General features: G+C 43.2%; 1 protein-coding gene across 1 annotated transcript in view; it reads right to left on the bottom strand.

Moving 5' to 3' along the window:
• Positions 1-16,698, bottom strand: part of LOC137881805 (cytosolic carboxypeptidase 4) — a 117,300-nt gene that overhangs the window by 59,745 nt on the left and 40,857 nt on the right. Inside the window, exons 8-13 of the mRNA XM_068723932.1 lie at positions 15,233-15,441; positions 13,760-13,925; positions 13,062-13,120; positions 8,846-8,962; positions 2,616-2,805; positions 1,037-1,127 (exon numbers count right to left, since the gene is read on the bottom strand). Coding sequence (XP_068580033.1) covers positions 1,037-1,127; positions 2,616-2,805; positions 8,846-8,962; positions 13,062-13,120; positions 13,760-13,925; positions 15,233-15,441 — 832 coding nt within the window. The remainder of the gene's footprint in view (positions 1-1,036; positions 1,128-2,615; positions 2,806-8,845; positions 8,963-13,061; positions 13,121-13,759; positions 13,926-15,232; positions 15,442-16,698) is intronic.

Here is a 16,698-nt window from a genome sequence, read left to right on the forward strand (position 1 = left end):
CATAGTCCATTATAGTCCATCACTGGTGTTGAGGCTGTTCACTCACAGTTTGTCTGTTCCTCTGGCAATTTAAAGAGGGCATCAACATGGCTACAGATGAGCTGAAGGCAGCACAGGTACATCAATCTTTCTTCACATTCATCATAAAGGCACTAAGAGATGTTCTGACTAAAACATTGTACTTGCACTTGTTTAGGCTTTGGAAAAATCACCTCCACGACTTTCACCGCAGAGCTATGCCCGTCATGGCGCATGGTGAAAGTTTGGGCACCCTGTAGGGTTTTCCTCAGAACAATTGCATCTAAACTGCCTGTACTACAATAACTATAAAAGACGTGGAGCAGCGAATCTTCCAGGTGTAATTATGGCTTGACAGAGTGCTGCATTCAGATGTCACCGGTGTGAAGAAAAGGCCTTCTAGTTAGCACTGCTGACTGTCATGACGCACAGAGACTTGATCTGCATTGATGCTATAAATGGTGGTTGAAAAATCCTTAATATCAAATTACACATATTACCAAAGTAATTACCCACAGTGACTAAAATAGGACAACAACATTTTAGATGAGTAATCCTTAACAATAAATGATTGGAAAAAAGCATGATTATAGAAATGAAAATGAAAGCATTTCTCAATTATTTGGCCCAATAGGAAAAGGAACTTTCATCTTCTGTTGGTTTTGTTTCCAAGAACCCGATTCACTTTAGAGAACCTCTCATTTTACTGCAGCAGGGTTTGACACTCAATGCAGTACTGGTTCTGGTTCTCCCGTGACTCCCTTCCCTCCAGCGAGCTTAGCAGTACGGCCCGGGTCTCCAGCTGCGCGGTCTTGGTTTTCGGCTCCCAGCGGGGGGGCTCTGCTCTGCTCCGGCCTGGAGGAGGTGTTTTTAAAGGAACAGGCTCAGTGTCCTCGATGAATTCTTTCAGCCTCATTTCCTTTGTGCTTTCAGATTACATGCCCTTTCATCATTATCACAGCTTGACAAATGCCTTGTCCAGGTGTCCGTGCGGAGGAAATATTGAGTGTGAGCGTACCTTGCCTCTCTAACCTTGGTCCTGAAGCTGGGGCTGGTGCTCAGGATGCTGCTGTGACTGTGGAAATCGCGGGCCTCTAACTGGGCAGCAGCTGGAGAGAGAAAAAGAGAAAATTGTGCATTTGGATCGCCACTTTTCAAGAATAAGAGGGAAGAAAAATAAGAGGCTGTGGTTTTTAAAACAAGGAAGGTTTGTCATGCTACAACCAGGGCAGTGTGTTTCTGTTTCATATATACCTGTATATGCTAAAAGGTATCTCGCATAATTAGTTTTATCTGAAAACATTTGCAGCAAATGTTAAAAATGACTGTATGAATAAATAGAATATATTGTGTAAATAAAGATATGTATGAATAACATTTTACTAATTGTATTTAGTACATCAGCATTCATTTACAAATGCAACAATTAAGACGCAAAGCTAAGTGGTGCAAACATTTGTATTATCACTTCTGGATCTTCTGAATAAAACGTATTTATTATTAATGTATTCTTTTATTAAACAGAGATTGTTAATTTACCAGTGTGAAGGCTGTTTTGTATTGCCTGCCATGCAGAACAGCTGCACTAATCCCTACTTTTACATTAACAATGACTCATATAGCTATAAATGTGAAAAGAATTATCACCATTTTAGCTCATTCTTTTGATTTCATCGACCTCTAAAGCTCTGATGAACTCACTGTTCACTACCTGCTCAGCAGCAAACAGCAGACAGGCACAGCTGGAGACCAGCTGCTGGACAGAGTGGAACATTTAGCAGCTAAAGAAAGTCTTTCCCTCAGGAATTGGTGGAGACCAAAAACAGAGTAAAAACTAGAATTACAGCCTCGCTGTTGTATGCCTCCACGAACAAGTCACGTTGCAGTTTACATCCATGTCTTTCCAAAATGTCATCGCTTCATTTTGTTATCCTATTAATTGGATACACATTTCTGGGCTACGGACAAAAATGTGTTTTGTGAGGTAACCTCAGCCTTTAACCAAGTTTTTGTGCAAAATTTGAGGAATTTCCCTCAATGAGTTTCTGAGATATCAGGAGAATGTGACGGATGTGAGGTCGACAGTGAACTTGACCTATGACCTTTGACCACCAAAATCTATTCAGTCATCCTTGGGTACATCTCAAGTCTCTTGTTTGTTATTTCCTCGCTCCTCGTTTGAACCTGAAGTTGTTCTGCTCCTCCATATTGACCTGCGTCCAAAAGCTCTTATCTCTGCTCTGAGGATCACAGCTGATCACAGCTGATCTGCCGTTATCAGAAACAGACGTCGTGTCACGTGACGCAACTGAGGAAAGGACGTCTCATATCTCTTAAAACATATTTCCTTGTTTCCTCTCTCCTCGCATGGTTTCCTTGTGTCTCTCCATGCATCCCTGGTGGGAGGGACTAAGATGCAAGGAAAGGACGCAAGGAGAGAGCTATTCAAGCCGTCGTTATTTGTGACTAGGAGATGATTCGCTTCGTTTTCTCGGAAGAGGTGATGCAGTTATTCTGAGCTGTCTGCGAGTAGGTTATCGTGTCTTTATCTCAATATGTATATGAATGTTGGACATTACATTTGACTCGTCTCTGACCTGGCGCGGGTCCCTCTGGGTCTGTCTCTGAATGAGACCCTGAAGACGAGGCGGACGACTCGCTGCGGGCGGCGCCCCTCCTGGAGCCGTGACACTGTGAACCGTTGAGCGGCGCCGCTTCCTCATCTGATGAAGACGACGACGACGATGCCGTTGAACTCTCCTCTGGCTCGGAACTCAAACCCAGCTCCTGTGAGACACAATTGTTGGTTTGCAGTCATGTGATTTGCTCAAAGACAAACATGTGTTCTGCCAAAAACACCAGTTTCATGCCTCACGCTTCATTTCGAGGACTTTTGAACGGACGAGTGGACAAGATGTGCCATTGTGTCTGGAGAAGCTCATGCTCATGTCAGTAGATACATCACAATACGGAGACGTCTCTGACATGGCGTCAACAATGTCACCTCTCCACATTCTGTTGAGAATGTTCGTTCATCTTTGAAAGTTTTAAACTAAAATTCTGTCCAGATTGCACCTTTTTGGGCGTGTTTTTTCTGTGACTAGGGTTGAGGTTAAATTAAACCTATTTGTGATTCACTTTATGATTCTATTTGTCTTTAGATTTCAGTTATAAAAGTCAAGTATAACTTTAAAATCCTCCAAAGATTTGTTTTATTGGCCGAGCGAGCAGAAACACTGTTGAGCAGGCGGGACGATTATTGATCACGACCCATAGATACAAAATGAGCGAATGGGACAGAAATGAAATGTCGATTAAATATGCGTCTGACACATTGAAATGACAGCTGCGGCCCGCTGACTCGGTACAGCTTATTAGTTTACTCCTGGACTTTTGGCGAGCAACGCTTACCATTACCATTATTGCTCCATCTGATATCATTTGCCATTGGAGAATTTCGAAGCGGTGGAAAATGAAAGTCAGCAGTCCCCTCGGATATCTGCATGTGATTGTGTACACTACCAAACACACGTTTCCTCCTGCACATGTAGTGATTCAAAGTATGTATCAGGAAAATAAAGAGAACACATGTTCCTTTATGGGCTCCGGGAGGATGTCAAGTCATCCCAAGTCAAAAGGTTACAAGTCTAAACTCTGAAAAAGCGCTGATCCAGCCTTGGCTCAATGTCAACAGTGTGGCCACTCAACACAGATTTGGGTTATTGACATCGGGAATGTGGAGTAATGAGAAGTAGCATCAAACAAGGTGGTGTTTTTTTTATATATGCAATCATCATCTTGAACTATCTGATCAGTACAAGTCCCCAATGAGCAGAGAACAGATGCTATCGCTGCAGTCAGAGCGGTGGATCCAGCACACTGTTATACATGTGTAATGCGCTTGTTCCGGGCACCCTGGTGTCTGCAGGGCTCCGAGCAGCTGCTCTGTTCACTCACGCCTCAGGCCAGCGCTGGATCTGCTTCTCGAAGCTTGAAGTGTGAAGTTGGGTTTTTTTTTATCACGGCTTGTACACAGTCAAAAAGCTGAAATGTGAGTTGATCTGATCTGCTGACAGGTGTGTGTTTCTCTGTTGGACTCGTGTGTCTAGAGACCTCAGCAGTGTGGATAGCTGTCATGCCCGGCCTAAATCATGTGTAAGGGCTATTGCTGTTGAGGATGTAAGTGAAAACCTATCTGATCATTTTCGTCTTGTTTTGCTGCTCAATAGAGTATAAAGCAAGTGGCGACCTCCAATGATATTGAGTGAAGCCGATGCAGAAGTGTCTTAAAGCTGCATTCTCTCTAGTGTCCATCAGGGGGCGACTCCTCTGGTTGTATAGAAGTCTAGTCTAAAATGACTCTACTTCTCTCTAGTGTCCACCAGGGGGCGACTCCTCTGGTTGTATAGAAGTCTAGTCTAAAATGACTCTACTTCTCTCTAGTGTCCACCAGGGGGCGACTCCTCTGGTTGTATAGAAGTCTAGTCTAAAATGACTCTACTTCTCTCTAGTGTCCACCAGGGGGCGACTCCTCTGGTTGTATAGAAGTCTAGTCTAAAATGACTCTACTTCTCTCTAGTGTCCACCAGGGGGCGACTCCTCTGGTTGTATAGAAGTCTAGTCTAAAATGACTCTACTTCTCTCTTGATTTATTCCCTCAGTAAACATTGTAAACATGAGTTTATGGTCTCAATCTCTAGTTTACAGTCTTCTTCAACACAGCATGATGTTCATTTAGTACATTATGGAACATTTAGAGTCAAACAGACCATGAAGAGGGGATGCTTTAGGGGCGGGGCTTACTGTGATTGACAGGTCGCTGCGGCTACCAGAGCCTTATACGGTGTCTCTACGTCACTCATTGGCCGTACGGTGACGGCGATTTTGCCGAACTCGAGGCTTCAGAGCGAAACTGTTGGTGACTGGATTAAACGATGACGTTTTGTCACTTCAGTCACTCTCGTCCGTCTTTAGTACCAAACGCTCTTTTCCTGACCCGAACTAAGAAGGTTCTGTTCCCTATTTTCTGCCGTCGTAGACGTGTAGCTGTCCCTCAGACCACTTCCATGACATGACACAACATGCTCAATTCAGCTGTCAGACAAATGAACTCCAGCGCATCACAAAGCATTGAGATACATACGCTGTCTTCACTGTGAGAGACACGTACACGTGTGACATCACATGGTGTATTTGATGTAGGAAACAAGCCTCTCGCTGTAATAATCATTGTATTTTTTAGCAATGCAGAGAGCATCTGGGGATACATTTATTTCAAACATTTTTTATCCTCATTATATATTCTGACAAATTAGCATGAATGTGCTTCCTATTAGTCAGATATTAACACATTTATCATGAGTCAAGTCAGATGGTATCCTGTGCTTCATGACATGAAACATTATCACGGACCGAGACACTCGTTCATTATCTCCCATCTGTCTCTGACACAATCTATTTCTGTCTTTCTTTTACACACACACACACACACACACACACACACACACACACACACACACACACACACACACACACACACACACACACACACATTTGATTCAACATTCCGGGGGATCCAGACAGGCCTGCATTGCATTTATTATCCCCGCTGGAGAGTATGTGTCCGTGCGCGCTTGAGTGTGCGTGCGTCGCTGTGTCCGTCTGTCCGTCTGTCCGTCCACGGCTAATCTCAGCACACCCGTCACCCTAATGTGTGTTTGTGCTCACGTATGTATCACTCGCTGAGCAAATGACAAACTGAACTGAGCGCTGACTACAAAAGGAGCACGTCGGTAGAAAAGAGGGTTAGTTAGCTGCGGTGTGTTTGGCTAACAAAGCTAACCGCTGACTGAATTTAACACAGCTTATAGCTTCACAGCTGTGTGAGGCGCTGACATTGAGCCCGTACTTGATGAGGTTGAACGTTTATCTCACAAGGACAACAGATACCCTATCTCCCGTTTCCATAAAATTAATCACGACTACCTCTGCTAATAACCGTTGAAGTCAGGATGATCATGACCATGTTTGAAATTAGCACATGCAAACACACACACACGCACACACACACACACACACACACACACACACACACACACACACACACACACTGTGTCAGTCATTTCCTGTCCCTCTCTCTCCAATCAGTCATGTCCTCCTGCAGTAACAGCCATGTAGGTCATGATGGTGATCTGCAGACAGAGCACTCCGCCTCTCCTTGTGGGCCTTATTTCTTACACTGTTCTTATTCTTACTGTGTCGCTCCCAAACTACACATCAATCCAACAAAACAAGTTCATCAGTGTCTTCCAGAAACTATCTGTTTGAAGTCTCAATGTTTAAAAGTCTGCAGTTCATTTGGGTGAATCAAACTCCTTGCTTAGGGTTAAGGAGCCATTGTCCACACGATTAAAAGGACATTTTACGTTGAATTTCTTTGATAATTTTTTTTACAACACGTATATATATATATATATATATATATATATATATATATATATATATATATATATATATATAAAAGCTATTCACATTTTACAACCTGTACTCACAGCCTCTCCTGTGCTCTGTGCTCAGCAGGCTGCACTTCACTCAGTCTTCTTCTCAAATCAATCATGGCTTCCTAAGGAGCTGAGAATGTAATGCTCTTCACAGGAATTGGTTAAAGTAATTTTTTTGGGGTGGAATTTTAAATGAAACATAAATCACAATTTTAAGCTGATTTTCACTTTCTTTTTTCTGATGGAAGAGTTCGTTACATATAATGTGTTCAGAGACCGTCGTAAAGATGATGTGAAGATAATGACAGTTTCTACAGCTGCTGGCTGTGATAAACAGTGTAGTTTTAGCGATTGTTTAAAGAAAACATGCTTTTCCATCCCGCCAGGGATTTGGACAATTCATTAATTTCAAAAAAAGTAATTTGCTCTCCTGAAAACCAGGACAGCAGATTGTCAGAAACAATCATTTTACGTCACTGATCATCATAAAACACGCTTGATTGAAACTCAACGGAAACAACTTTGTTACAGTAGTTGTTCCATTGTTCCAACTACACATGTCCAGGTATAAAACAAGAAGTCACCACCGTAACTGACCTCTATGCTCCTTTCTACCGTCTACCAACTCTTTGTTCCGGTGCGTTTGCGGCGTCGTGATAGTAACAACACGTCTCTGTCATAGTCATATGCTGTCGGTACGCTGTCTTTCATAAGCGTTAGTGTGATCATGACCAGTTTCTGTTTTATAAATCTCCATCATTGTGAAATTGTACAATGTGCACGAGCCCTCGTGAGCCCCGCCCCCACAGTTAGAGATTGATGGAAGTCGATTCACCCCTTAATCGCCTCTTTGCATAATCTCCCACTCTTTAGACCCGTCACTGAACACAACCTCGAAGCAGAAGAAAAAGAAGATCGATTTGACCGACCGACTGTGTTTTACCAGTCCAACAGCACCAGAGCAGCTGTCGGTACACATGACCGTTGCACACGGCTGTGGCTATTCGTGGCCCCTGCGTTGGCATTGATTCATCACATGTCGGCCATGAGAGCTATAACCACAAGTGACATCTTTCATCTTGACTACCATCAGACACCAGGAAGACTCAACACAGATTCTAATCCATATTACTTTGATATATTTAATTTATTAATACTTTTAAAAATATTTTAAATATTTGAATCCATATTGAAACAGAAGTGCCTCGAGACCAAATTTAAATAAATAAATGTAATCGAATGGAAGAAAAACAATGATGCCTCTCATGTAGTGATATAAAAATAACACAACGTAAAACTAATGTTTCATTATAAGATTCTACTCCTCACATGAGCTTCATTGCCAGGATTTCGTAAACGTGTATAATCTGCTCTGGAGCCTGTGTAAGGTGCATCAGTGTGTCATGCTTCCAATCTTTGTGCTAAGCTAGGCTAAACATCTGCATGTTTGTGTGGGAAACAAGGTGACAGTTAAGGGAACTGAGATGTACCCATGAGGAGGAAACTCATTTGGAACGGTTCCCAAAGTGACGGTTCTTCTAAAGGATCAACTTGTGCTGGAGGAAGCTGTTTTCAGGAGCTACAGCTCAACACCAGGCTGATGCCGAGCGCTGATCCGCTGATGACAGTACAATTTGAGTGCCAAGTCAATTTTCTGAAACAAATAAATAAAATAAATCTCTTCCGTCTCCCACCTCAGCTCTTATTCCATTTTCCCCATTTTCAAGCACTTCGCTCTGAAGTATGGATCTACTCCGCGAGCGTCCATTGCACCGATGCATCAAAAAACATGTAAATATTAATATCTGTCAATAAACCCCACGAAACGTTAGACTGTCCCTTTAAGGAAACAAAACCACCTAGTCAGGTCTTGGTTATGAGATCATCTTGGTCCAAGCTGTGTGTATTTGATGCATCGAGAACAGATTCATGTGTTCTCCAAAACACAGTGACTGTCATGAGTACAATGCTGTAACTTTAATTTTCATGAAATTAATATTATTTATTAGTACATAAAAAAGTGAATTATTTAGCATCATGTGCCATCATCAAAGCAAACCACTGGGCTGTCAAACACACACACACACACACACACACACACACACACACACACACATCCTTTGTGAAGAGATTCATTCACATAATGCATGCCTGACCCCAAGCCTAACCCCATCGAAACCTGAACCTTATAATGGAGTCTGTCCCAAAGTGAGGCCTGGCCAAAATGTCCTCACTTTCCAAAAACGTCCTCACTTAGAAGATCGAAATCTCAGGTCCTCACAAAGACAGATGCACAAGTGTTCACACACACACACACACGTTTGTACCTGGAAGTCATGTGAGAGTTCAGGACAGAGGCGGTTGTACTGTGGCAGCAGCTCTTTGGGTCTGTCTGGGTCAGGGCGAAGACGAAGTTTGCTCAGGTCGGTCTCCAGATCGTCATCCTGGACAGAGAGACAGACAGGAGTCAGAAGAGATGGAGGGAAACTCAGTCACAGGCTTAAAGAACGAGTTGTTGAGAAGGGAAGCAGACGTCTCTTGCATTGAAGCTGTAAGTTTTATCTTAGACAAGTGTTTCATGTTAAGAAATATTATTGGAAGAGTGCCTCTCCTGTGCATCGATTGCGACTAAAATGGTATCCAAGCAAACTGTTTCTGCAGAAGACATTTCGATGTTCTGCTTGGTAGTGGTTTGATGGCATTGTTAATGCTTCAGACGGGCCCAAATGCTATACTGCCACATTGTGACAGGGAAAGTAAAACTTAACGTTGTGAATTGAAACAAACCGTTTAGGCAATAAAGTGCCTTGGCTAGGTTTAGAAAGAGATTGTGGTTTGGGTTACGTACATACCTTGGCATTAGTTAAGTACATATGTTACGGAGCAAAAAATAAGTCAGTGATGGCTGGTGTCACACGGGTAAACCAGTCCTGTGTTTGTTTGACCCAGCCATCCACCCCGACCTCCGCATTACGCAGACTTCTTTTGCTCTTTGTACTGCGTCAGCTGACTTCCTCCTTTCCTCCCGTCAGAATTACATCAACCCCTAGTGGTGAGCTTCGTCTTCTTCTATTTCTACCAGTGAACGACCCTATTGATAGATGAAAACGGCCCCTCAAACCCATCTATGAGGCCGATGACGCCCGTGCAGTCGGCCGATAGAAATGATTCAACACAACCCCTGACATAAGCACCCATCGGTCAACGTGGAGACTAAACCTGATCATGTTTACCGAGCTGAAGTTACATTTAGATTTTTGTGTTCTTTTCAGGAAGCTGTTACAGTACAAGCATTTGGACAAAGAGTTTGCTGATACGCCTATGTTCGTTCATGGGGGAACACAAACGGAACCTTTCCTTCTGTATCCGTGGGCGCCGTGGGTGGCACTTAGCAACACTGCTGCCATAGTTATTGCCGGTCTCCCGTTGAAGACAAAGACCATCTGTCGTTTCCTGTCTACCACGTTCTGCCACACTGGGAACGCGGCGTTAGTCAGTCACTGAGTCACCGAGTGCTGCGCACCGTGTCCGTCCACTGAGCAGTAAATGCCTCGCCAGTTGTACAAAGCTCCTACAACACATCGCTCCACAAACATCCTGACCGCTCTCTCATGTTGGAACCCGGTTGTGTCACTCCGGAAGTCTGCCTAATTACAGTAGTGACATGTTGATTATACGTGACTCAACATTGAACAAAAGCACTCACATAACCAGCAAAGGCACAGACAACATTACGCTGTTCCAATGTTTTTGAGTATAACATGTGAACCAATCACAAGAAAGCTCTCCTGTCTTTGAACGACCGACTTGTGTGCATCGTCCTGGCTGTTCTGAGGTCTGTCCTCACAGGGAGGGTTGCCAGGTTTGCTTATAACCTGTGTTTACCAACGCTATCTAGCACCTCACACTGTGCAGTGGTTGGGGATTCTGCAGAGAAGCACTGGACAGTTGTAAAAAGCCTTGTTTTAACACACACCTACTGTATGTCCCATGTGTTAGGAAAGGTGTGTGTGTAATACTTCATTTACAATGGGGGAATCCATCATCTATAAAGTATGAAAACACAATCATGGAACACATTATAGATTATACATTTTATAGCTTATGAATCAAGAATTAAAACATTCATAACTGTGTTTATGAATTGCATACTGAGTGTTAATGTAGGAACAATGCTTTATTGGTGATGGATGAAGTGTTTACTCGTACTTAACTAATGCATTCATTACAAAGCGTCACCGTAATATTTTGTCAGTCTTGTATGTACAGTATTTTGTTTTTCTGCTATTGACTTGCTTTTCACCTTTTTTTGTTGTTGTAAATATTCTCACTGTTCGCTCCTCTGGAAGCTGGGATAGTCAATCACACCGTCATAATATTTTCCGACTATGTCTCCTGTGTTTTTCCAGGTTTTGATGGAGTTTGAAATACAACCCCGTGTCTCGACCGGTTGAAATTTAGAAGGAAGCTGACAGTTGGCAGCATCTGCACTCAAAATGATCTACCTGGAAGCATCGCAACCTTTCTATCCGTCTCAGTGTGTCTTTAGAACCCTCACTGCTCCCAGCGTGTCGGGCAGCATAGAGCTGTGGTGTAACAGGACAGGATACATTTGATTTGCTGGATCGACATGGAACCACACTATTCATGCAGGTGCTTATGTTTGATAATAATGCGTTTTATCAGGCTTCATATAACATTGTCCTGCTCTCCTGCTCTTTCCTCTGACTAGTTCCCACTTAGACCTCCTCTGATTTGTTTCCCCTTTCTCTTCCCCCATTGTTACATCCATCTCTCTGCTCCACTTCTCCCATCCTTCCCGCTTCCATTTATCTCTCCACCTCGGCTTTTCTAGTGTCTGCCCCCCCCCTCATTTTAAATCCTCCTCTGTTCTCTTGGCCTTTTCCCCGTCTGCCATACCTCTTCTTTCATCCGCTGCCCCCCCACAGCGCGTCTCCCTTCCTTTCTCTCAAGACACTCTCTCCATACTGAAGCACCCTACACCCTATTCTTCCTTTCATCAGCCTCCTCCATCCCATCCTGTTTTTGCATCTTCCTCTCCCTCTTACATCTCTGCCTTACCACCATTCCTCTCCTCTCTGGTACTCACCGGCCTTACTCTTGTGTTTTTTTTCCTTCACTCTCCCTCACAGTGGTTAAGAAGTGAAGCCCGCCTCTTGCTGGATTTGATTGGCTGCCTGGGACAAAGTGCGGTGGACGAGCGGTATGAAATTACGAGACTATTTTTACACGTTTCTTTTACAATATTATCAAAGAGTTAACACTAGCTATGTAAATCTGTTCTACTCATATATTTTGTGAAAGGCCAAATGTAAAAAAACGCTAATAATGTGTATGTCTGTTGTGTGGTTTCTCCCTTGCTTCAAATAGCAAGCCTTTCCACTCAGCGCTGCCCCTAGAGGCCTGGAGAACTCCCGTAGTGTTGACTGAATATGCAGCATGTTTCAGCTGCATTTCTTTTTGCGTATCGCGTCTGTACTTGCAGCTTGTTTGCCGTTATTATATTTGTTTTGGCCGTTGTAGCGTGTTTTTGCCCTTGTCGGCCACCGTACATATTTGGTTAGGATTTTTTTATGCATCAAAATATTTGGCAAGATGATTTTTGTTTAAGGTTCGCAAGTTTAGGGTCGAGATTTGGTTATGGTTTCATCATGTCAAAGAGTGTGTGTCTCTATCAGTGTAAAGGTCATTGCTGTCCTTTAAAAAAGAGAGACAGAGGTCAAATAGCTGGGACACGTTCAAAACAAATGAAGGACATAACTGTGACTGTCGCGGCTCTATTGGACTCCTCGTTGTTTTGTTTTTTTAGAGCTTCTTAGGTTATGTCCACCCTAAAACATTTGCATTGATTACATGTTGAGGGGTTTTGTCCTTCTGCTTTTGTGTTTGTGAACTTCTTTATAGTTTGACTTTCCTTTGCTTGCTCTGTGTGTCCCTTATGTATTCCTGTAGCCCCGCCCAGCATGTCTTACCTTGGCACACCTGTTTAGTGTCCAGCCTCTTCCTTTGTGCTGCCACTCCTTGTTATCTTGTTACCCACTCATAAGGCTTCCCTCCTCATTCCAGCTGAGCCTGGTCTTGTGATTAGCTACTTGTGTATTTATACCTTTCTGTTTTTTGTTTGTTCACCATTCCCAGTGTTGAAACCCGGTCGTTGCTCTGAGTGTTCCAGTGTTTCTACTTTGTATGAAGGAGTTCATTCTTGAGTTCCCGTCTCCTGCCTGGTGCTGTTTCTGCATTTGGGCTCATCTACTTCAAACGTGACAGTCCCTGACTGCAAAGGATCTGACAATAAATATATCAGCTTTGTAAAGTTGATGTATATACATTCATCTAATACTTGGTGAGCAGGATTTTTTGGGCTTCGCTGTAAATGATGTCCTAAAATATGTGGAAATAGTGAAGGTGTTGTTCCATTAAGCGGGACATTAGCAGCACCTATCAACGAAGCTTCAAACTATTTGGTGCAGCCCTAAAACAGGAACTGTTTCTTGACTTTGTAACTGTGCTACACACACTTACAAAGTCAGCCTCTTTGTTGTCTTCAGCCTCTTCATCGTCACTCTCCTCACTGTTCTCATCTGGATACAACAGGGAAAGCAGAGTAGCCAGAGTCAGTGTTCTAAGTCCACTCACGACATTCAGTAAAGTGAACTCTGTGGAACTTTGCAGGGAACTCGCTGCTGCTCTGATTGGGAGGAAACGGACGATACCCAAACATGACAACAATGTCAAACTCACACAGTTTTAAAAACCTCACATCTGTAAATGTACATAATCGATTCATGGAAACTATTTTAAACTGACTTGAAGACAAACACAAATAGAAATGTCGGACTGCACTTCATCCAAAATACATTTAACGGTACATTCAAAACACAAATGCTGAACCAAACAGTAAAGCAGGCTAAGAAGTGCAATGACTTCATTGAAGGTGCTACATTTGAAATCCAGAGCATTAAACAAATGTCGCCATGTTGAGAGCCGTGTTGAGGCAATCCCGCAATCAACGCTACAAATTTGTAGTTTAGCATCTTTTTGAATTAGAAAACTTAGTAGACTGCATTATTTCAAATGAACAGCCAGTTCCAATAGTGACCATCTTACCTTAAAATGTCCCAAAATTAAAAGTACTGTATGTTATATGTATCATCCACCGAGTCAGTAACTGCTATCAAAGGTGCGTCTGCTGAATGTTGATGTGGAGGGAATACTAATACCTGGTTCAGCATCCATATCAGGGACAGCATGTGGTCTCCCGGGCATGGGGAAGGTGTATGCAGACCGGTCTGATGTCAGTGGAAGAGGTGTTTTAGGAAGACACTTCCTCATCAGCTGCACAGAGGGCTCCACCAGAGACTCCAGGCCTTTACTTAGCAAACATGTCTGCAGAGAGACAAACTCAGTTAACAGAATGTATAGAAGATCAATGGGCCGTAACAGGAAAAGACAATGTGCCCAAAGACGTCCATCAAATCTATTTCCAAGCATATGTGCTACGAGATCTAACCAACCGTTATGCTTTATTCATACTTGTGTCCAGCTTCATTTCCACTATGTGTTGCGCTGTGGGAGAATGATTATAAATACAACCTTTTGTGAGTCAGCAAGGGAGGAAAACGTCTGACTTTCTGACCAGTGTAAAGACTGAAATGCACGTCGCATCAGGTTTCTCACACTGACGGAAGAGACTAACCCTTGCCCATTTCAACCTCTAATGAAAAAAGGGCTTTTTATTTCAGAACCAACCCATCACTTTATTAAGGACAGAAGTCCTTCATTCAGTGCCTCTTAACTCTATTTGAGGAGCAGTAAGCGCCCCATTATCTTTAGGTAAAAGAGCACTGAATGAATTGCCAACAGGTTTGTTGACAAGAGGAAGGGTGAAACCGTAGACTGTACATCAGAAGTGGACGTCATCATCGCGACGTCATGTATTGGGTTGTGAACCATGAGAAACAACGTTGTGAGTTTCTCACCAATGCTATATTTTATGAGATTACATGTGAACACGTCATGAAACCTTTTAGTTTACCTTCACCCAATACTAATTTTCACTGAACAGCCTGAACGCATCATGTAACCAAACAGAACCTTCGTTCATTGGCCATTAGCTATCTCTCTATTCAATTGTAATATGGATTGGTTTTTTTTTACAATGTGACATGATCAGAGATCGGCCACTAGAGAAGCATAAATGCCGATGTCCTGATTGCATATATTTTACTGAATATTGGCGATAACCATCACAGTGTGAAATAAAGTTTTACTGGCAAAGCATATTATTTGGACCCGGCCTGACTCTGGTCCTGGGTCGTACTTTTGACAGCAGGAGACAAATGAAACAGAGAAGACCTCAGAGTAGCTGTTCACGGTATGACTTTCTGTTGATGGTGTGGAGGAATAGATCTCCTTTGGGGGCTGGAAAAAACTGACCCGAAAGATGAGGAAAACCTCCATGAATAGAGAAGGGGGACTGCCATTAACACTAGCCACTGCAATGTTAAGACATCGTACATACAGTACAGTACTTTTTACAAAAAGACAGAAAGAAGAGAGGAAAGAAAGGCAAGACAGTACTGTTCCCGGTGGGGACACTGTGTCAGGGTATAAGAAAGACAGTATGAGCCACAGTCTATCCCAACAGCAGGAAAGAGAGAAAAAATGGATTATTGGCATGATTTGAACCTCACCTGTGTCGTTCCGTACAGCAGTCGAATGCCTCCCTGGGATACGAACGCCTGTCTGCCGGCAGTACTGTGAGTGACCTTATGGAGGCAGCGCAGCAGCGAGTGGCAGATCGCCATGGCGGCGTGTTGGGTTGCCTTGGCGTGCCAGTCCCCGTAAAGCCGCAAGAGGCCAGAGACGTAACCCTTGGATACCACCGAGCAAACATTAGCCTCTGTGAGTGAGAGACACAGACAAACAGGAGAGGGAGAGGAGGGACGTCAGTGCTCTTCCTCTGTTGACACCGACTTCAATAATGGCTGTCTGGACAGGATGCGGGCTGAGCCAATCCACATGAAATCCACCAATGTGTACGAACTGAATGCCGCCTAAAGATCTGGGGTTCCGAGCTTCGTCTGTCCATTTGGCATCACTCTGATCCACACAAAGCTGCAGCATGAACACACGTGAATTACTCACAATCGATCCAACAGCAACAAGAACACTTCACACAGCTTATAGAGTTGTAGCAAACATTTCTCATGCTGCTCTGTGTCACGTATCTCTTCACAACCACAGTTTGGAGAAGGTCTAAGAGAATCCTCCTCCATGTCTGCGGGTTTGTGTTTCCTCCCACAGGCCAGAGACATGCATGTTAGGGTAACCGTCCACTCTTAATTGCCTATTGGCATTTATCGAAATGTGAATGGTAGTCTGTGTATATGAGGTCATTAAAGAAATAGAAAATAGTTCCCTTGTAGGTAATGTAGGCACAAGGAAGAACAATGAGTGGATAAAATAAGATGACATCTCTGGTTCTGCTGCATTGATTTTGATCATTATTTTTGTTTTGTCCATCATGGGCCCAACAACGTTATAGGAGTGCAGTAATAAACACATAACTGTAGCATCAGTAGACAGCAGGGCCGCCTTTCAATCAGAGGGTCAGCGGTTCGATCCCCGGCTCCTGCCTAGTCTCCTCCTAGTCTCATGTCAATGTGTCCTGGAGCAAGACACTTAACCCCAAAATGTCTCCCGTAGCTGCGTCTACGGTGTGTAGATAGATACTGAATTGTAAGTCGCTTTGGATAAAAGCGTCTGCTAAATGACTGTAATGTAATGTAATGTGATTTGACGAAAGAAATTTGGGGAAGGGTTCCAAGAACAGAGCCCTGAGGCACTCCGTAGATCAGAGAAGAGTAAGGTAACAAAAGAGTCAGGAGCCACAGCGAACATCCTCCCCTCATCCACCCTAATGTAGTAGCACATTCAGCCTCATAAACACACATAAACCATGTCCAGCCAAGAGAAACAGATGAATTTGGTAAATAACTGAAACTAGTGGATTCTACCATGCCACATGTCTTTCACACACTCACTCTCACAATGAAAGACATTTCCTCATATGTCAAAACACGATGAATAAGATGAATGGATACCAAGTTTCATTTACACCTTCAGACAGTAAATACTTTCTTCACATATAACTTAC

This window comes from Cebidichthys violaceus, unplaced genomic scaffold, assembly GCF_023349555.1.
Source record: "Cebidichthys violaceus isolate CVI_PGR_0920_01 unplaced genomic scaffold, fCebVio1.0.p SCAF_3, whole genome shotgun sequence".
In the NCBI taxonomy this organism is placed as follows: Eukaryota; Metazoa; Chordata; class Actinopteri; order Perciformes; family Stichaeidae; genus Cebidichthys; species Cebidichthys violaceus.